The sequence below is a fragment of the Rana temporaria genome, chromosome 5 (assembly GCF_905171775.1).
Source record: "Rana temporaria chromosome 5, aRanTem1.1, whole genome shotgun sequence".
Lineage (NCBI taxonomy): Eukaryota > Metazoa > Chordata > Amphibia > Anura > Ranidae > Rana > Rana temporaria.
Window position 1 is genome coordinate 84,464,608 of NC_053493.1, and position 23,205 is coordinate 84,487,812.

General features: G+C 42.4%; 1 protein-coding gene across 1 annotated transcript in view; it reads right to left on the reverse strand.

Moving 5' to 3' along the window:
* VILL (villin like) overlaps positions 1–23,205 on the reverse strand; it is a 119,069-nt gene that overhangs the window by 64,666 nt on the left and 31,198 nt on the right. The window contains exons 2-3 of the mRNA XM_040352794.1: positions 17,229–17,304; positions 12,073–12,147 (exon numbers count right to left, since the gene is read on the reverse strand). Coding sequence (XP_040208728.1) covers positions 12,073–12,147; positions 17,229–17,291 — 138 coding nt within the window. The 5' untranslated portion in view covers positions 17,292–17,304. The remainder of the gene's footprint in view (positions 1–12,072; positions 12,148–17,228; positions 17,305–23,205) is intronic.

The following is a 23,205-nucleotide window of genomic DNA, read 5'->3' on the forward strand; positions in this document are numbered from 1 at the left end:
ATGGCAAAAAAAAACTGACAAGAGCTATAATTCTCCCTCTAAAATGGAAAAAATACAAGTTTTGCCGTTCTCCACCTTCAAAGCTGATCGGAACCCTCCCCCCCTCCGGTGTCACATTTGACACCTTTCAGGGGGGAGGGGGGTGCAGATACCTGTCTAAAGACAGGTATTTGCACCCACTTCCGGCCCGGCATTTACGGGCAAAAGACGGGCATTGCGTCACATCCCGTCGCCCCCCCCCCCCCGTTGTGTGCTGGGAACACTCGGCTCCCAGCACACAGCGGAAGCCAATTGCCGGGCGTGGCGCGACTCGCGCATGCGCCGTAGGGAACCGGGCAGTGAAGCCGCAGCGCTTCACTTCCTGGTTCCCTCAGCGTGGATGGAGGGGGGAGCAGCAGGGTGACGAGCGATCGCTCGTCATCTGCTGCGGACGGCGCTGGACTCCAGGACAGGTAAGTGTCCTAATATTAAAAGTCAGCAGCTGCAGTATTTGTAGCTGCTGGCTTTTAATATTTTTTTTTGGCGGAACATCCGCTTTAACTCAGATTTAAATCATAGGTTCTATGGGATCAATTCACTAAAGCCTCGTACACACGATCAGTCCATCCGATGAGAACGGTCTAAAGGGCCGTTGTCATCAGTTAACCGATGAAGCTGACTGATAGTCCGTCGCTCACACACACCATCGGTTAAATAACCGATCGTGTCAGAACGCGGTGACGTAAAACACAACGACGTGCTGAAAAAAATGAAGTTCAATGCTTCCAAGCATGCGTCGACTTGATTCTGAGCATGCGTGGATTTTTAACCGATGGTCGTGCCTACTAACGATCGGTTTTGACCTATCGGTTAGGAATCCATCGGTTAAATTTAAAGCAAGTTGTCTTTTTTTTAACCAATGGTTAAATAACCTATGGGGCCCACACACGATTGGTTTTGACCGATGAAAACGGTCCATCAAACCGTTGTCCTCTGGTTAACCTATCGTGTGTATGAGGCCTAAGAGTTAAATAATGTCAAATAAATTGCAGTAAAATAGCGCTAGTGTTAAATCAGTTTTAAAAATGCAATTTAGTAAGAATGTTGCGTTACATAATGAACGTGAATGTTTGTTTGAGCAGTAATTAGCACATTTTTTAATGCAGTAATTTATAGCATTAAGTTGATTGCTAAGGAGTGGGCTGGGAAGCCGTCTGCAGCGTCCTTAATGGTTGACTCATCAGCTGTGGATTCCCCATAGTACCCATGCCCATTCACCAAAAAAGTGTAAAAGTGAATAAAGACAGTACAAAAGTTTTTGACAATTTCTTCTTTGACAATTTCAGTCTGCCTGCTCCACTGTTTGACAGTTCATAAATAAGGGGCTTGGGGGTGCCCTTGTGATATCACCAACTTGTGCATACTGGGCCAGACCCGACCCAACCAGAAGGACCTGGTATGCATTGGGGGGGACCTCAAGTTCTTGTTGTTTTTTTGGGGTTTTTTTTCATAATTTTTATTGTCGGCATGTGTTTTTACATTCAGCTATCAGCGGGCAACCCGCTGACAGCTGATGAGTCATCCGTTAGTGAATTGACCCCCAAGTCTGCAAAAAAAAAAAAAGTTTATTTTAATAAGGTTGTTATTTTATATTTAATAAACAAAAACCAAAAGGTTGACGCTGCGCTAAATTAAATATTGAATTGTAAATGTAAATAGCTGCTAGCACTAAATTGTGTACAACAACTTGGTAACATAAAAAAGAAAAAAGAAAAAAAAAAAGAAAAAAAAAGAAAAAAACAGTGCTAGCGCTGCACTGTTTTTTTCTTTTTTATGTTATTTTATATTTGCTAGTTTCTCATAAACGTTTAGAGGGACCTAGTTTGTGCAGTGCTGAGTATACAGCTAAATCATTAATATTTAAAGTAACCCGTCACAAAGAAAAATACCTGGGTGAGAAGCATCTGATGAAAGCAGATGCGATTTGCTTTTTTTGCATGAAACTAAAGCCTTCTGGATTCATGAAAGTGTAATCCCTGAATTACTGCCCAAGAACTGAAGTGCAGACCTGGAGTTAGAATATGACAGCTTCCATTTGAGTCTTTTTATCCAGGTATTTATTTTGTGAAGAGTTTCCTTTGAAGCTCAAAACTCTGCATTTTATTAGCTTCCAGCCCTGCATATATTATGTGTGCGCTGCATCCCAATCTGTCTCTGTCAAAAAGAGAACTATAAAGTACCATTGGCATATATGGAAATGTCACTGACTTCTGGAAGAGTGAGCCTCAACATCAATACAATAAAAAGATACATATAAATGTAAAATTTGGGATTTCCTCTCATTTTTCCTTTTGGCGAAAACGTCACAGTCAGTGGTGGCTGGTGCTCAAATTTTTTGGGGAGGAGCAAACAAACGAAAAAAAAAAAAACAATTGCAGCCTCACTGTGCCCATCAAATGCAGCCACTGTGCCCATCAAATGCAGCCACTGTGCCTATCAAATGCAGCCACTGTGCCTATCAAATGCAGCCACTGTGCCTATCAAATGCAGCCACTGGGCCCATCAAATGCAGCCACTGGGCCCATCAAATGCAGCCACTGTGCCTATCAAATGCAGCCACTGGGCCCATCAAATGCAGCCACTGTGCCTATCAAATGCAGCCACTGGGCCCATCAAATGCAGCCACTGTGCCTATCAAATGCAGCCACTGGGCCCATCAAATGCAGCCACTGTGCCATGACATCAAACGCAGCCACTGTGCCATGACATCAAACGCAGCCACTGTGCCATCAATTGTCACCACTGTGCCATGTCATCAAACGCAGCCATTGTGCCATGCCATCAAACGCAGCCACTGTGCCATGACAACAAACGCAGCCACTGTGCCATGCCATCAAAGGCAGCCACTGTGCCATCAATTGTCACCACTGTGCCATGCCATCAAACGCAGCCACTGTGCCATGCCATCAAACGCAGCCACTGTGCCCAAAAGTCTGCCGTGAGTCCGCCGTAAGTCCGATGGAAAGATAGAGAACAGGTTCTCTATCTAAGGTCCGTCGGACTTCCGACAAAAAAGTCAGGTGGAGGCTACACACGGCCGGACTTTCCGAGAAAAAAATCTGTCTGACTTTTTCTCGGAAAGCCCGGCCGTGTGTATGAGACATAAGGAATACCTGAGAGTGATAAACTATAGTGAGATTTCTCTCATTCTATCTCAACTATTCAAATCCCATGTGATTTGTGACATTGATACCTTTGTATAACATTACTTTTACCTTGTACACCTGCACTGTCTGAAGCGGCGCATTAACAAATCAAAATAACAATGAATGGCCTGCCAAGGTACCTCAATGGACCAATAAAAAAAATATTACCGTATTTTTAACTCTGTCTCCTCCTCTCCACTTCCTCTTTCTGTGGGGGACCCCCAAGGTTCTATCCTCAGTCCCCTCCTCTTCTCCATCTACACCTCCTCCTTGGTCACTTGATAAACTTCCATGGCTCCCAATACCATCTCTATGCTGACAACATCCAAATCTATCTCTCTACTCCTCACCTCACTCCTTCAGTCTCCCCTCACATTACTAACTTATTAATTAACATATCAGTATGGATGTCACCCCACTTTCTCAAACTCAATCCTTCTAAAACTGAGCTTATAATGTTCATCAAAATCAATAAAGCAACCCTCAGTCCCTTCCCTCATGCCAGGGTGCTAGGTGTAAGCCTGGACTCTGACACGTCCTTTCAGCCCAAAATCTATTCGCTGTCTAAATTCTGTAGACTTCACCTCCGTAACATCTCCAAAATATGCCCCTTTTTAACCGTTGAAACCACTAATCAACTTATTTACTCCCTTGTTATCTCTCGCCTTGATCATTGTAACTCCCTCCTCATTGGCCTACCTCTTTGTAGGCTATCCCTTCCTCAATCTATCATGAATGCTGCTGCCAGACTCATCCACCTTACTAACTGTTCAGTGTCCACCACACCTCTCTGCCAATCCATCCACTGGCTTCCCATTGCCCAACAAATAAAGTTCAAAACATTAACAATAACCTACAAAGCTTTTCTTCTGGGGTCCCCCACCAGCACCTCAGGCTCCTCCTCTTCGCTAAAGCCACTTTCCATGGGGGCACATGTGCGAGCTCGGTCTCAAGCCGCCACTGTCTGTGTCTATTGACACAGAATAGGAGGCTTAGCCACACCCCCAGCTCCCTTATCACAGCATTTAATCAATTGCAGTGGGTGCCATCAATCTGCCCAGTGAGGAGGGAGACCGCAGCGAGAACTGCTGCTCTCGTGCACTTCGCTGGATTGGACCAGGCTCAGGTAAGAATAAGGTGTGTGTGTGTGTGTGGGGGGGGGGGGGGCGTGAGGATCTTGCAGCACAGAAGGTTTTTTACTTTAATGCACAAAGCCTTGGGGCTTTAGAGCCTTTAATTTGAATAGAACCCCAACGCACCTAGCCAGCACACCACAATGCATGTGAACTATCTGTGCACTGTGGCATATTGCATTTCAAAAAATGTCCAACAAAATATGAGCTGCAGTGTGGTGGCAGACAATTTTAAGTAAATAGTGTGTCCTACTGCAATATATGTAAACACTTGTTAGGCCTCATGCACACTGGACATTTTTGCTATCTCTCTTAAATGCCTTTCCTCCTGGCAGTGGTGTTTTGCCAGGAAAAAAGCTTGACATGTGTAACGTATTTAAGCGCATCAAGCTCTTGGGCATTAATTAATTTTATTGGCCAGAATAGTAATTTATTCTGGCCTTTGAAATTAATTAAAGTGGTTCTAAAGCCTTAGTTTTTTCAGAAAAATGTGTATATCCAGGGCGCTGCAAGCATTTGAATCCTGACAGATAAAGTCTGTGTTGGAGAGGGTAGCAAATCTTCACACACTTTAGGCAGCACTCAGGGAGACAAGCAATCTCTAATGGAAACAGAAAAACAAACAAGGCGCCTCTAAGTGCAGAAGTATAAAAGAAGAGAAGTTTTATACTTCTGCACTTAGAGGCGCTTAGTTTTATTACCTTAATGCATTAACCTCCCTGGCGGTATGATTCTTTCTGGTTTTAGGTGCTAAAAGCGGTACAATTATTTTGCATGAAAATTTGGCGTTTTACATTGTAGGCCTGTAATTCTTAAGAATAACTCACTTAAATCTGTCCAAACAAGAGTCTAGTAGACATCTCGGGTATGATAAAGTTTGAAAAACAAAATCATAAATGATAATATAATAAATAACTATAAATAATTATAACAAATAATAATGTAATTATAATAAAAAATATTCAATAATGTAATCAAATCAAAAACACAGAAATGTGCTCAGTTGCAGAATTGTCGCTGTCATTACTTTTATTTTTTATGACGAATTTCCCCACAAATCGCAATCGCTCAATTCTGCAAGTGATAATAATTTATTATCGCTGTTTTCTAGCTGCTCTAAAATCACTTTTGACTTAAAGGGACACTTTTGGTTGCTATGGACAATCTCCAGTTTGCAGGCAGTAAGAACAGTTTTTATTATATAAAAGTACATGCAGAACACTGGGCAGACCACTAGGGACAAAGGGGGTGTGTATTTTTTACATACAGTACTGTAATCTGTATGTAATGTAATGTATTGTAATTTGGCGCCGATCTCTGCCCCTGTGCGTCGTAACGTCGCAGGGAACGGAGATCGGCAGCACACGGGCACTGTGTGAATCGAGCGAGGACACCGCTCGCTCACACAGCGGGGATGCATCACAGGATCCAGGGACAAGGTAAGTAACTTGTGCCTGTGGATGCTGCAAGGCGATCCCGAGTCTGTCTTGGGGATACCGCTTTTGGTATTGAAATCTTACCCCGAGCCAGACTGGGGAATACCGCAAGGGGGGTTAAGGTGAAAAACCTTCTGTGCTGCCCCCCCAGACCCCCCTTTCCTTATCTGAGCCCATCCGATCCAGCGAAGTGCACGAGAGCAGCGGCTTGGGAACAAGCACGTACGAGTGCCCCAAGAGATAGCAGCTTTCCCTGGTGGCACCCAATAAAGAGGAGGAGTCGGGAGGGGGACCCCAGAAAAAGAGGATTGGGGCAGCTCTGTGCAAAACCACTGTACAGAGCAGGTAAGTATGATTGGTATTGAATTTAAAAAATCACTTTAATGCTCAAGCACTAAATGAGCCTACTGTTAAGACACGTCCGGATGAGTTTTTTCTGCCAAATTAGCACTGCTCCTGGACGCACTGACAGTGTTTCTTTTATCTGACCCTAAACATCCCTGACGCTAAACGCCTCTGTGTACATTCAGCAGGTGGGGGGTCTTATACTGTACATGCGGAAGCCTCCAGAATTTTCTTTGTGGCAAAATCAACCAAGCTTGTCGAGTTTGACAGGTGGAACAGCGCAAATATTTTTGTGAAGCTCAGACACAAACGGAAAAGAATCTTCCTTGTAATCTAGGATTAACCTTTGAATTATGGGTACTAGAATTAGGCCAACTTCAAAAGGAATACAAATTACATATAATTTACTGAAGAAAATTCTCACTTGAATTGTTTTAAGCGCAAATTTAAACAGGTGATTAAGACAGTTGTCAGATAATGCAGATAATAGGCAGCTGCAACCTTAAAAGATTCAATCTATTTAAAATATATGCTGGGATTTACAATTGGAGGTGTGGTAAGAATGTCACATATGCACAATGGTCATTGTCACAGCATAAGAACTATAAATGAATAGAGACCTGTGAATTATACCTGTAATGTTGTGCCATACTCTAGGAAGGGACATACAGGGGCATCTCAAAAAATTTGAATATCATCAAAAAGTTAATTTCGGTAATTCCATTCAAAAAGTAAAACTCATATATTTTAAATATATTAATTTATACACAGAGTGATATATTTCAGACATTTTTTATTTTTTTTATTTTGATGATTATGGCTTACAGCTAGTGAAAACACAAAATTCAGTATCTCAGAAATTTTTTATATTACATAAGACCAATAAAAAAAGGATTTTTCATACAGAAATGTTGGCTTACTGAAAAGTATGTCCATGTACAGTATAGTATGCACTAAAGACTTGCATCAATGTGGCGTGGCATGGAGGCAATCAGCCTGTGGCACTGCTGAGATGTTATGGAAGATTAGGTTGCTTTGATAGCAGCATTCAGCTTGTCTGCATTGTTGGGTCTGGTGTCTTTCATATTCCTCTTGACAATACCCCACAAATTCTCTATGGGGTTTAGGTCAGGCGAGTTTGCTGGCCAACCAAATACAGTGAGGCCTCGTACACACGACCGATTTTCTCGTCAAAAAACAGCAAGAAACTTGCTTTTTTTTTTTTTTTTTGCAGAGGAAACCGGTCATGTGTACATTTTCGACGAGGAAACTGTCGAGGATCTCGTCGAGCCAAAAAGAGAGCATGTCTTCTTTTTCCTCGACAGGGATGGGGAAATTTAGCTCGCCGAGATCCTCGGCAGCCTAACAAGGAACTCGACGAGCAAAACGATGTGTTTTGCCCGTCGAGTTTCTCGGTCGTGTGTACGAGGCTTCAGACCAAGATACCAAGATGGAAAATGAAATCAGCATCTCCATAAAGCTGGTCAGCAGAGGGAAGCATGAAGTGCTCTAGAATTTCCTGGTAGAAGGCTGCACTGACTTTGGACTTGATAAAACTCAGTGGACCAACGCCAGCAGAAGACATGGCTCCCCAAATCATCACCGACTGTGGAAACTTCTCACTGGACCTCATGCAACTTGGATTCTGTGCCTCTCCACTCTTCCTCCAAACTCCAGGACCTTGATTTCCAAAACTCGCCTGACCTAAACCCCATAGAGAATCTGTGGAGTATTGTCAAGAGGAAGATGAGAGACACCAGACCCAACAATGCAAACTAGCTGAAGGCCGCTATTAGTAACCTGGGCTCTTCCATAACACCTCAGCAGTGCCACAGGATGATCGCCTCCATGCCACGCCACATTAATGCAGTAATTCATGCAAAAGGAGCCCCGACCAAGTATTGGTATAGTGCATAATTATAAAAAAAAAAAAAAATGCTTGAAATATATCACTCTGTGTGTAACGCATCTATATATAAAATATGAGTTTCACTTTTTAAATTGAATTACTGAACAAAATGACCTTTTTGATGATATTCAAATTTTTGGAGATGCACCTGTATTTTTAAATGTATACATATTTCTTGGATATTAGATGTTGTACCTCCAGACCCCTGTAATATTGCACTTTGCTCCTTTTGACTCCTTCTTTAAATAAAAAATAAATAATACCTTAAAAAATAAATACCTACACAATATAAATTGCAACTGGAAGGTAAATTATGTTATACATTATGGGCTAGATTCAGATAGAATGGTCTATCTATCCGCCCGGCGTAACTTATCTCGTAACAGTTACGCCACCGTAATTTAGGGCGCAAGTTCTGTATTCAGAAACAACTTGCACCCTTAGTTACGGCGGCGTAACGTACCTGTGCCTAATTCAAATGTGGATGATGTGGGCGTGTTTTATGTATATTAACTGTGACCCCGCGTATTTGACGTTTTTGAAAAAATCCCAGTGCGCATGCTCGAAATTCCGCCGCAAATCGTCATTGCTTTCGATGTGAACGTAAATTACGTCCAGCCCTATTCGCGAATGACGCAAACAACGTAAAATTTTCAAAACTCGACGCGGGAACGACGGCCATACTTAACATAGGATACGCCTCATATAGCAGGGGTAACTATACGCCAAAAAAAGCCTAATGCAAACGACGTAAAAAAATGCGCCGGCCGGACGTACGTTTCTGAATCGGCGTATCTAGCTCATTTGCATATTCCTTGCGTAAATATACGGAAGTGCCAGCGTAAATATGCAGCCTAAGATACGACGGTGTAAGACACTTACGCCAGTCGGATCTTAGGGAAATCTATGCGTTACTGATTCTATGAATCAGGCGCATAGATACGACCCCGCACACTCAGAGATACGACGGCGTATCTGGAGATACGCCGTCGTATCTTCTCTCTGAATCTACCCCTATAGTACCATTTTGATCTTCATTACAGTCAAAATCATGTTTTTAAATTACGTTTTTTAATATTGTTGTCACATATATTACTGACAAAACATTTCCTGAAGCATATTGTTTACCTTACACATGTGATCACATGCATGCCATACCTTTGACATCTTTGCACACATTACTACGTCATGATTCCCTTGGCCCAAAGATCAATTTTAGGCCGAGTACTCACGAGCATACATGTCCGATGAAACCGGTCCGCGGACCGTTTTCATCGGACATGTCTGCCCGGGGACTGCCCGGGGACTTCTGTTCGATGGCCGTACACACCATCGAACAGAGGTCCGTGCGTAAACAATACGCGGGGCGTGTCCGCGGTGTCGCCGCGTCGATGACGCGGCGACGTGGGCAGTCTGCCTTTAAAAGGCTTCCACGCATGCGTCGAAGTCATTCGACGCATGCGAGGGATGGCGGGCGGCAGGACATGTACGGTAGGTCTGTACAGACGACCGTACATGTCCGGGCGGACAGGTTTCCAGCGGACTGTTTTAAAGCAAGTCCAGGAAACAGTTGTCCGCTGGAAACCTGTCCGATCCGCCCGAAAATGGTCCGATCGGGCCTACACACGGCCAAACATGTCTGCTGAAACTGGTCCGCGGACCAGTTTCAGCAGACATGTTTGGTCGTGAGTACGGGGCCTTATACATGTGCTTTAGTGAAGGTCTTGGGGGTACAAAGACCAGTGCCTTTTTTTCTGGCATTTAGCCCTGGTTCACATTGATGCGATTTGACAAGTCAAATCACATGCCAAATTGGCGGCGATTTCCAGAAATGACACCTTTTGAATCGGTGTGGCGCCGCACTGATTCTCAAAAGTAGTTTCTGTATTACTTTTGGTGATTTGGGGTGCGATTTCCACTGACATCTGTACAGAAACCCACACAGATGTCTCTGAAATCGCCCCCCAAGTCCGGACTGACATGCAGGAATGAAATCATGCAAGTTCAGCTGAACTCGCACAATTTCATTCCCGCTTTCAGTGTGAGCCTGGGCTCATTCTCATTCACAATACAGGAACATTGCCCAAAAAAGTAGTCAGCTATTCCATGTAAATGGCTAAAGCTGACACTTTATGAGAACAGATCTATTGACATAAATTGATGAACGCTAACTAGAGCTACACGATTCTGGCCAAAATGAGAATCACGATTTCTTTGCTTAGAATAAAGATCACGATTCTCGCGGCGTAAAATCTTTCACATTATACAAAAAAATTTGGGCTAACCTTACTGGTTAGTTTTTTTTTTTTTTAGTTCATTAAAGTAATTTTTTCCCCAAAAAAATGCATTTGAAAGACCGCTGCGCAAATACAGTGTGACATAAAATATTGCAACCACGATTTCATTCTCTAGGGCACAGGTGTCAAACACAAGGCCCGCGGGCCGAATCCGGCCCTCCAGGCCATTTCATGTGGCCCTTGCACCTCTCCTGCAGCTGCAGAAGAGCTCCAGCCCTCCTCTGGTCCTACTCCAGACCCCACTTTCTGCTTTCAAGCAATGCATCCAGCTTCTTCCCAGCAGCAGCATAAGTAAAGGGGGGGTGCACTGTGATGTAAGGGAGAGTGGGGGACTCAACTTCTGATGGTGGGGTGGCTCTTGACATCTAATGTAAGGGTAGGGGATGCGCTGGACATCTAATCTTACAGATACAACCGGCCCTTTTAAGGGCAATCATAATGCTGATGCGGCCCATGATGAAATTGAGTTTGACACCCCTGCTCTAGGGTCTCTACTAAAACAAATATATATATATATATATATATATATATATATATATATATATATATATATATATATATATATATAATGTTTGGGAGTTCTAAGTAATTTTCTAGCAAAAACAACAAATGTCAGAAAAAGGTTTAGTGGTTAAACTTTCCTATTTTACATACATAAGTATATTCCTTTGATGTAAAGGACAAATTGTTACAATGTTTAGACTTAACGGTTCCACTGATAAAGAATGTTCTCATACTTGGCAGACTGGCCAGATTTTTGCTTCCTTTCTTTTGACTGTGAGAGCCAGGGGAGGGCTGGGCCGGGGGGCAGGGTGGCAATTGCCTCTCAGGCTGCCCTAACTTATGTTCAAAATGCCCGCTACCATTTTTTTTTATTCTGGTCATGGAAGTCGGGCCGACCACTAGCTGTTGCATTCCAGGAGTTGTAGTTCATGCTTAAAGCTCCCGGTGGGTGGAAAACAGAGCAGCGCAGAGGAAACTACAACTCCCTGGGACTGGATTCTTGGAAGCAGGCAGAGGCAGGGCATGCCAGGGAGTCGGGACGCAGGGCTGCAGGGCTGGGCGCTGGCTGCAACTTGACCCCAGGACCAGGAGCATTACCCCCCCAGGAGGCCGTGGCACGCAAGGACCTACTGAGCTGAGATCACTGAGGTGAGAGACCCTGACACCCCTATCTGACCCCCATCTCCCCCCATACACCCCATGTAACCTGCCCCAGTGATGAGGCTGCATTGATGGGCACTGGAGATGGCTGCACTGATGGGTACTGGTGAGGCTGCATTGAAAAACTAGATGGGCCATAGATGGTGAGATAATTCAGCGGTTCAATGGGCCACTTGACTGGACTTGCCCCCCCAGGCCTAAGGCTGCCAGCCCTCCCCTGCTGAGAGGAGAGAGAATTCTCTGCATAGAAAGATCGGAAAATACTTTCAACAGGGAAAAAAACGTGATAACGATTCTTGACGATTAATCGTGCAGCTCTAGCGCTAACCCACAACAACCAATCAGCTAAGCTTTCAGATGTTTTGTACTCAGGCTAAAGTTGATTTCTACTAACACAGGTTCCAGTGTTTGCACGTTTTTTTTTTTATACAGCTTCATGTAAGACAATTACATTGTGAAAATGTTTTTTCTGTTGTTAAATGAATGTTTATAGGAAGAATAACTGAAATTGGATTTTAATCACCAATGTTAGGTCCAATGTGTATCTGGTAATATAAACTGCAATGACACGTATTAATTATATGCTCAAATGCTGATACTTACGGATAAAATAATGTAGCAGTCGCCTTCAAAGAAGCTCCCATAAGCTTTTTCAGGCAGTGGAACCATTTGCATTTTCTGAAATGAAATCCAAAAACATTATTATTTTACAGCTAAACATTTTTTTTCCCTTAATGTTATTAAACTTATGTTTGCTACTGATGGATTCACCATTCAGAGGGCTTTCAATATACAGTACATTCAGATTGCATGACTCTACACTTTTACATATGTATATATACGTAGATTTACACTCACCGGCCACTTTATTAGGTACACCTGTTCAATTGCTTGGCAACACAAATTGCTAATCAGCCAATCACATTGCAGCAACTCAATGCATCTAGGCATCTAGATGTGGTGAAGACAACTTGCTAAAGTTCAAACTGAACATTCAGAATGAGGGAAAAAAGGGGATTTAAAGCAGTGTTCCACCCAAAAAAAGAAATAATGGGACACTTACCTGCCCTGGAGTCCTGCGATGTCGGAACCCCCAGCTGATGTTTCCATCAGCTATATTTTTGGGGGATATTTATTATCGCAAAAAATAAAAAATATTGCATTTTCCTTTAAATTGTCGCTCTATTTTTGTTTATAGCGCAAAAAAAAAAAAAAACGCGGAAGGGATCAAATACCACCAAAAGAAAAGCTCTATTTGTCGGAAAAAAAGGATGCCAATTTTGTTTGGGAGCCACGTCGCACGACCGCGCAATTGTCAGTTAAAGCGACGCAGTGCCGAATTGCAAAAAGGGGCCAGGTCCTTTACCTGCATATTGATCCGGGTCTTAAGTGGTTAAATGGCAACAAGTTGGGCGTCCCTGCATCACCAGCAGGTGTGTTACAGGATCACTAGAACTGGTGCAGTACAGAAATGCCTGGATGAAAACATTAGCGTTTACCTTAAGTCAGGTGTGTCTAAAAATTGTGATCAATTCAAGACGACTAAAGCTCAGGGTGATCCTCGGGGTTTACTGACTAATGCCTAAGTGACTCAGCAAGATTCTGCTACATTAAGTAGCTTAACCTCCCTGGCGGTATGATTATTTCAGAAAAAAGGTGCTGAAAGCGGTACCATTATTTGCAAGGAAATTTGGCGTTTTATACTGTAGGCCTGTAATTCTTAGGAATAACTCACTTAAATCTGACCAAACAAGAGTCTAGTAGGCATCCCGGGTATGATTTTTTTTTAAAAACAAAATTATAAATTATAATATAATAAATAATTATAAATAATTATAACAAGTAATAATATAATTATAATAAAAATTATTCAATAATATAATCAACTCAAAATCAGTGAAATCTGCTCAGTTGCAGAATTGTCGCTGTCATTACTTTTATTTTTTTATGACGAATTTCCCCACAAATCGCTATCGCACAATTCTGCAAGTGATTATAATTTATTTTAGCTGTTTTCTAGCTGCTCTAAAAACACTTTTGACATAAAGGGACACTTTTGGTTGCTATGGACAATCTACAGTTTTCAGGCAGAAAGAACAGTTTTTATTATATAAAAGAACATGTAGGACACTGGGCAGACCACTAGGGACAAAGGGGTGTGTATTTTTTACATACAGTACTGTAATCTATAAGATTACAGTATACTGTATGTATTGTGTTTGTTTACCTTTTTGAATTTGGCGCCGTTCTCCGCTCCCGTGCGTCGTAACGTCGCAGGGAACGGAGATCGGCGGCACAGGAGGACACTGTGTGAATCGAGCGAGGTCCCGCTCGCTCACACAGCACGGTGGCATCGCTGGATCCAGGGACAAGGTAAGTAACTTTGTCTCTGGCTGCAGCGAGGCAAGCCGGAGTCTGGCTCGGGGATACCGCTTTTGGTATGAAAATCTCACCCCGAGCCAGACTTGGGAATACCGCTAGGAAGGTTAAAGCTCTCTGAATGACAGTCAAAGCTCTTGTCACTAAATAAAATGGTTAGATTACAGTCCTGTTTACACCTTGCATTTGCTTCGGATTCGCTTCCAAAAATGATACCCCATGTCTCTTTAGTGGTGCTTCAAAGCGTCTTCAAAGCCTCTATAGAAGTCTATGACAAAGTTCGCTTGAAGCATCTGCGGCTTTTGAGAGGCTTTAATTCAGCTTTAGCTTTGTTTTGGAGAAATTTCAGGTATGCGATAGCCACACACACAGGGCATCTGCCAAGCTGCCAAAAAAGCATCACGGAAGCATCCCTGACGCTTTACCGGAGCATCACCAAAGTTTCATCTAAGCACAACCAAAGTTTTATTGAAGCACCACTGACGCATCAAAAACACATCATAAAAGCATGTTGAAGCGGTAGGCGTTTTAATGTGTGTTGAAGCCAAAGCAAGTGTAAATAAGCCCTTACTCTATTGTTTCTATAAGAAGCTCAAATAATTCAAACATTACAAACAAGGGCTGGTGCGTGCAAAACCCATTATGAAGGAGTGTGAGAGAGAAGACCCAGTGTAGTGAGAGGATTATTTAAACTTTACCATTGATCTTCATGAAACACAATAGCTATTCACTGGTTGTGACAACACACTGTTGACATGTCATGTCACCATTGTTTGTGTCATAGGGAGCACACTATATTACTCAAACTGTCCGCCTGATTATGTCTTTCTGCTTCCCATCAGACGTTGGGTCTGAATTAATGTGGATAGTGGCAGACAACTGCCGTTGACATCTATTTAATTATTACAGGTATTTATATATTGCAGAAAATGTGCACAGCACTTTAGATATTGTACATTCAGATCAGTTCCTGCCCTCAAGGAGTTTACAATCTACAAAACAAAGGAGCTTACAATCTAAGGTCCCGCCTCACACATACGTGGGCTAATTTAGACAGGAGCCAATAAACCTACCAGAATGTCTTTGGAGTGTCGGAGGAAACCCACACAAGCACACAAACAAATATAATGCATGAAAAACTCCCTGCAAATAAATTCATGGTAGGGATTTGAACCAACGTCCCTAGTACTGCATGGCAGGTGTGCTAATCACTAATGCCGCGTACACACTGTCGTTTTTTGTGATGAAATAAAACAACGTTTTTTATCGTGAAACAAAACAACGTTTTTCAAACTTCATTTTAAAAACCGACGTTGTCTACACACCATCGTTTTTTCAAAATGCTCTAAAAAAGCGCGATTACGTTCAGCACGTACGACGGCACTCTGTTCCATTCAAGCTTGCGTCATAACTTGCTTCTGAGCATGCGCGGGTTTAAAAACGTTGTTTTAAACGTCGTTTTACCCACACACTATCATTTTAAATGACACAAAAAAATACGTTTTGAAAAACGACATAAAAAATTGAAGCATGTTCGAATTTTTTTGTCGTTTTTCAGAAGACATAAAATTACGTTTTCCCCACACACGGTCATTTTGAATGACGTTTTTAAAAATTTCGTTTTTTTTTATCACAAAAAACGACCGTGTGTACGCGGCATAAGGCACTGGGGGGAGATTTACTAAAACTGGTGCACACAGAATCTGGTGCAGCTGTGCATGGTAGCCAATCAGCTTCCAGGTTTTATTGTCAAAGCTTGACTGCTTGCCGACGGTAAAACTTGCATATACGGTGGCTGCTGCACCGGATCACATACCTAGTATGTGATCCTGCATCCCTGGGTCTTGCGCCGCCGGCAGCCTGCTTCTGCTGTGATTATACACAGCGGGGGCTGATCGGCGCGTACGGCGGACATAATGTTCACCAGCACCCACTGATGCTTCGTTACAGATACAGAACGCCAATCTGCCTATGTAAATAAAGGCAGATTGACATTCTGTCAGTACAGAAGGCATGGATCCTGTGTTCCTGTAAAGCAGGGACACCGATCCATGCCTTCCACTAGTGAAAGCACCTCCCCCACTACACTGAAACACCAGCTAGGCACACAGTTAACCCTTTGATAGCCTCTGATGTCAACCTCTTCCAGCCAGTGTCATTAGTACAGTGACAGTGCATATTTTTAGTGCTGATCACTGTATTAAAGTCACTGGTCTCCAAAAAGTGTCAAAATTGTCAGTCAGTGTCTGATTTGTCTGCCGCAATATTGCAGTCCCGCTATAAGTCACTGATCACCGCCGTTACTAGTAAAATAAATAAAAAGAGAATTAAATAAACATTTCCAGATTCACCCTCTCTATTTGTCCTGATTACCATTGTCATTGAAAGTGAAAGCAAAAGAAAATCCCAAATTTTGGGTTGTCCCCAGAAAAGTAATAGAGGGGAGATCTTTCGATGGGGACACTAGTTCTGATGACCCAGCGGTCCCCAAGGCATTCCCTTAAATTGCAAGGACAGGAAGTGAAGGGAAATTTCCCAAAGGGCATGGCAAAAAATAAACCGACAGGGGTCATAAGCCTCAGTTACTCTATCCAAAATGAAAAACAAATGTTTTGCCTATAGTTCCACTTGTATTTATTTGTAAAACAGATTTTTTTTGCCTGCAAATATTTGTAAAATATACGATTTGGTCCAAAAGGTTGTCTCTGTGAATTTTGTCTTGTGCCCACAGCTACAGAGGTCTTTGAGGGTCTAAAGACTGGCCACAGACTACTTAAGATCAGCATACATTTTCCTACATCAGTCTTTTAAAGACATTGATGTTGGGCCAGGGAAAAGGAAGTAGCCACTCCAGGTGGGAACCCAGATGAATATCCTCCGCTGCAGACAACTCAGGTGCAGGCAATGCACTTAGCAAAGCAGGAACAAAGATTGTCCCTGGACAGCCGCACTCTGAACAAATTGTAGCCTTTATTAAAAGAAGGACAGCACTACAGCAAAATAAAATAAAACCCGACTGTTGACGAGTTTCGCACTGAAACTAGTGCTTAGTCATAGCTTATGACTAAGCACTAGTTTCAGTGCGAAACGCATCATGATCGGGTTTTATTTTATTTTGCTGTGACTTGTAGTGCTGTCCTTCTTTTAATAAAGGCTACAATTTGTTCAGAGTGCGGCTGTCCAGAGACAATTTTTGTTCCTGCATTGATGTTGGGGCGTTGGATCATGTCCGGTGTCTGCATAATGTCTCCAACTACCATCTGTAGGAGCATTTTAACCAAGCTAATAAAATACCTTTTAGTCCATATAAATTCCATTTACCATTTGAGCTTCTGTATCATAGTCATTGAAAACATTAACAGTAGAGAATGATCTCTTACCTCGATGGACCATATCTGCAGACCTGGCTTCCGACTGATGTTAGCAAGCAGTTGCGCAGTCATCTTCACAGAGAAACTGAAAAAACAGAATTTGATAAATATATTTTAAATCGGTGCATACTACTTATAAGTATTAACAGCGTATAGATAAAGTAAACAGGAGAGCAGGGGAATCTCTACAAAAGAGCCACACAAAGCAACAACATTAGATTCACTGTGCTGCTGTTGAGAAGATCCAACGATGAAGGAAGTAGTGGAACATCCCCTCAACATTGGTTCTTACCCCAACTCAATCTATTCAAAACTAAAAAAAATGGTTAGAGTTCTGTCTTGAAGAATCTCACATTGTAAATAAGAGCCATATCTATATTTTTATTATAAGACAATTATGATAAAAGTAGCCTTTGTTCCAAGAGATAATGGTAACTGAGTGAGCCCCTATGTACAGGCTGGCCATAGAAGTGATAATTATTGCTCAGCCAAAATTCAAGCTGTAGGTGGCCCTAAAAGCACTACATGACTTAACCAAAATCAGGTTGAGCCAAGGAGGGGAAATCAGCTGAACGGTGACTGCATCCAAGGCTGGACTGGGACAGAAATTTGGCCCTGGACTTCATCCAGACTGGCCCACTTTGACAGGTCTCTCCCATGGGCAAAACCTGCACCCCCGGCCACCCAAGCCCCCTCTCCCCCTTCACTAGCCGTTCTACTTTATTAGAGTAGAACGGCTGGTGCTGGTACTCTTATAGGCAGTACCAGTGGGGAAGCTAGACATTATTTTACCCAGGGCAAAGAATCAGTTCGGTGCCCCCCCTTATGGGAAAAGATTAGGCAGAAGTGAGAAACTCCCAGGCCATAGCTGTTGAGTCAGCTGTCTGTCCCCTCCCCCATGCTCCTCTGTCGTCTCCTCTGGTCCTCCCCCTGCCTTTTTGTTGCCCCCAGGTGAGTGCTGCGGGGAGGGAGAGGAGGTGAGCGCTGCGGGAAGGGATAGACAGAGGAGCAGAGGGGGGCAGTGGTCCGTTGTCACTGAAGCCGGCCCACTGAGCCACCGGCCCACCGGGAAACTCCCTGTAGTCCCAATGGCAGTCCCATGAGATGCATTCACCAGTGCTGGGACTAGATCATCCAGTGCCCAAGGCAAAGATGCCAAAACGTGCCCCCCTCCCCCTTCATTATGTGCAAGTTTATGAGGAGGAGGGGGAGAGAGCACAGCCCACACCTCCTCCTGGCTCTTTCCTCCTCTCTTTGCTACTTCCAAACCTAGGCTGACAGAAGTAGGGATGCTGCTGTCACTACTCCTGTCTGCCGTATAGAGGGAACTTGTGGCGCCCCCAACCCTATTACTCATGCTGTCCCTAGGGCAGCTATTCCTTGTGCCCACCCCCTGTCCCGGACCTGACAGTCACTATTCCGGTATTCAGACAGCTGTGTTAGCTGCTAGGGTCCGGAGTGGAGATTCCTCCATCTACTCTGTTAGCATGCATCAGAGAATTGATACATTTTCTCTTATTCAGCCCATACTAAGAGTTTGAGCCATGTATGGCTAAATTTACACTGGTATTTGGAGCACTGCTGTTAGATGATATGTTTTTTAGGCCATGTTTATATTAGCTACAGTCGGACTATAAGAAAGAGATATAAAATAAACTATTTCCAGTGGCAGTTTTAAATATATTCAAATCTACAAAGCAGGTCAAATGTGCAACCAGCTATGTAAAGAATAGCCATGTGGAGGCTCTGTTACACTGTCCAGAGAGCCCTAGATTTGTGTAATAGCAATAAGGCCCAACGCCTAAATTATTCTCTGTTGCATTAATGCATTTACCGTTACATCTACTCTAAAGGGATTTTTTTTATTTTTTTATTACAATATACAAAACAAATACAAAAAATAAAACTTTACAAATATTTTCAGATTATTGACTTATAAAGTGTAAACATTTGTAAACAACTAAGTGTAAAAAATCAACAAAAACCTTACTATTTAAGTAAATATTTTACAGTAGAGATTTAGCAGGATTCTTGATAGAAATATTTTTATTGCGCAATGAGCAATTCTGTAAGGTTTTGTTCCTACCCTCCAGTCTACCCTCCACACTTGTTCACCTCCTGCTAGTAAGTAAATGGGAAAGTGCCATTTCTCTACATAGCAATGCTTGTATATGTAAATGTTGCATCACATGACTTAGGGGACACCAATGCGTTTGAGATTCAGCTGCGTTTATTTTCTGATTTTTAATGCGCATTGTAATGCGTTATCATGTCATTCCACACTTGCGTTCATTCTTTCTGCATTTACCGTAAGTGCTTTTTGTATAAATGATTAACCAGTCAACAGTCAGGTTGATAGGGCTGGCAACGCATCAAAACGCACAAATGATACATACACTACAATGGACCTCACAATGTTTTGGGATGGAAAAAACTGAAATCAGGCTGGGTTCACACTACGATTTTCCCGTCCGTCAGCCGCATACGATTTCAGTATTGAAAACGTACGGGCCCGTATGGGAAAACGCATACATAGACAATGCATTGCAAATCGTATGCACTCAGATGCATCCGGGTGCGTACGATTTGCTGGCAAAACGTTTTTTAACAGTACGCAAAACCGTGTTCAACCACGGTTTTGCGGCCGTTTTTGAAACCGTATGGCAAACGCATACGTTTTTTTTTAACATTAAAGTCAATGGAAAACGCACATATGTGCGGTTCCATACGTTTATGTCCGTTTCAGCCGCATACGTTTTTTCATATAAATCGTATGCGGCTGACGGACGGGAAAATCGTAGTGTGAACCCAGCCTTAGACAGGTCAAATTTTACAAAAGCATCTGCAAAACAGTGAACACAACTTAATAATGACATTATGATAATACAAATGCCTTAATTTGCTGCACCATGTTTATGCTTCATGAGGCCAAATGCTATAGGCCCAATAAATGTTTGTGGGTAAGAGAAGCATGCTCTAGGACAGTGTAGAGGTTCTCTAACCTGGAGTGGGATGTCAGAAAGTCCATGGGACCCTATTACTAGTTTACTAAGGTATTTGGTTAGTTTGGCAGAGCTCAGGCCAGGGTTTCTTAGCCAGGGTTCCCCCAGAGGTTGCTAGGAGTTCTTTAAGCAATGAAGAATTTCCAACACCCAGTAACCACTGATACCAATGATCGTGTTAGCTGTGTGTAGGGTAAGAGTGTCCTTTTCCCACTGACCATTAATATAAGGGCTCCTTTCCCATTGGCCACCAATGTATGGGACCACTAAACAGACTACCAAAATCAGATGGTACTTTTTCACTGATCTCCAAATAGACACTAAAATGTGCACTGTTCGTATTTCTTTTCTTGACATTTTTTTTTCTTTGTTCCATTTTAAGATTGTTACTGAAACAATTTTTTCTTATAGTAGAATATGGGAAGCTTTAAAAAAAAACTCTGGGTGCGAGATATACTAGATGCACTACATTCATTATCCTTTTATGTATTATTATGAGCTGTGAGATAGACATATAATAATCCAGCATGGATTGCCCATGACAATAAAATTATTTTAAGAGTTTCTCTGCATTACAAAGGTTGAGAAAGGCTGGCTTAGGCGATCGGTGCTAAATATCCAATTGTAAAGCCTCGTACACACGATAGGTTAACCAGAGGACAATGGTCTGAAGGACCGTTGTCTTAGGTTAACCGATGAAGTCGACTGATGGTCCGTCACACCTACACCCCATAGGTTAAATAACCGATCGTGTCAGAACGCAGTGATGTAAAACACAACGACGTGCTGAAAAAAACGAAGTTCAATGCTTCCAAGCATGCGTTGACTTGATTCTGAGCATGCATGGGTTTTTAACCGATAGTCGTGCCTACTAACGATCGGTTTTGACCTATCAGTTAGGAATCCATAGGTTCAATTTTAAAGCAAGTTGGCTTTTTTTTAACCGAAGGTTAAATAACCTATGGGGCCCACACACGATCGGTTTTGACCGATGAAAACCATCCTTCAGACCGTTGTCCTCTGGTTAACCTATCATGTGTATGAGGCCTAACAGGTACACTGGGCAAATTCAGGTACTGGTGAAACTAGTCTTCACTATTTACATTACATGAGGTGTACAGAACTGTGTGATCCAAAAGTACAGTATGTGGTATTTGAGAAAGGAGCCTAGGAGGATAACAATTCCAGATTTGTACCTTTTGTAAAGAGCTATAGTTACATAGTTAGTTAAACTGAAAAAAAGGCATGACTATTGAGTTCAACTTAAAGACAAAAAGTAAAATCAAAACTTGCAGACTCAGAATTCCAAACCTGCAGTTTATTTAAAGGAAGGCAAAAAATCCTGATAATACATAGTGAAATATTCTCCAGGGAAGAAACTTCTTTCTGATTCCAGGGGTAGGCAACCTCGGCCCTTCAGCTGTGATAAAACTACATGTCCCATGAGACATTGCAAGACCCTGAATCACAGGCATGACTCCTAGTGGCAGAGGCATGATGGGATTTGTAGTTTCACCACAGCTGGAGTGCCGAGGTTGCCTACCCCTACCCTAAGGCAATCTAATACTCCTGCATCAACAATCTACAGTGCTTTTTCCTATATATTAATCAACCGTGATATTATCCAGACCCCTTTTGAAAAAATCTACAGAGTTTTCTAGAACTAGCTCCAGTGGATATCTATTTCACATTTTCACAGCTTTTACTGTAAAGAAGCCTTTTTCATATGTGGAGTTTCAATTTCTTTTCCTGCATGAACAAATGATGCTCTTGCCATTTGCAAGTGAACAACTTTGCACCAGATTTAATTTTTTTTTACATTTTAAAAGATTGAAATGTTTTTTTCACTGGCATTACAACATCAGTGTGCCAAAAAAATATTAACCATGAATATGTCTGGTATGTGTGCTACTTAAATGCACTTTAACATATTCATTTTAAAGTGTTTTTCAATAATAATTAAAGAAAATGCTTGGTTTCCTTGTGATGAGGAACTATAGCTTTGGATGTGGCATCTTCATCCAACTATGTAATACAGTATTGTCTCTGTCTGAGGATTTGGTAATGTCCCTCTTCATATCGGGTTATACTGTGGCCTGTATTCTGGTTATGACTGTTCTCCTTGCGTTGCTTTTTCCAACTACAGCATTGCTTGTGCTTACCCTGCTTTCATCTGGTCCAATCTTATTACTGCAAAATGCATATCCTAAATAGTTGTACTCTTCTGGGTATTAGTTTAAATGAACATTTAAAGTTAAATTAAAGGCAAAACTTTTTTGGGATAGAGTAAGGGAAGGTTATAACCCTTCTGCAATCTGAGTCCCATTGTGGAGATTTTTCTTCACTTCCTGTCCCATAGCCAAAAGGGGAAGTTAGAGGAAATCCCTGTTTGTCACCAGGGTTATTGGAACTAGTGTCCCCATTGGAAGGCTCTCCACTATTCCTGTTCTAGGGACAACTAAAAATTGTGGATTTTATTTTACTGTGACTTTCACTTTAGATAATAGTCACCAGCATATAGAGGACGAATCTCACTAACAGGGACACAGACAACAGGAAAAAACCTGACAGTTGTTCTAAACCAGGGGTCTCAAACTGGCGGCCTTCTAACTGTTGCGAAACTACAAGTCCCATCATGCCTCTGCCTGTGGGAGTCATGCTTGTAACTGTCAGCCTTGCAATGCCTCTTGGGACTTGTAGTTTCGCAACAGCTGGAGGGCCACCAGTTTAAGACCCCTGTTCTAAACCTTCTCCACTGTATCCAAAACCAAAAATAAAGTTTTACCTATACTTTAAGTGCCGCTTCACACTATTGCGATGTCAGACATTGCATGTGATACGCACCGCACTACTGTGTTGATTACATGCGATGTCTGTGCAATGCAAATTCAGCCATATATATTGTATGGCTGAATTCGCATTGCATTCGGACCACAATTAATGCAGGACACTTTTTTTTGTCCGCACCAGAATCGGATCGCGTG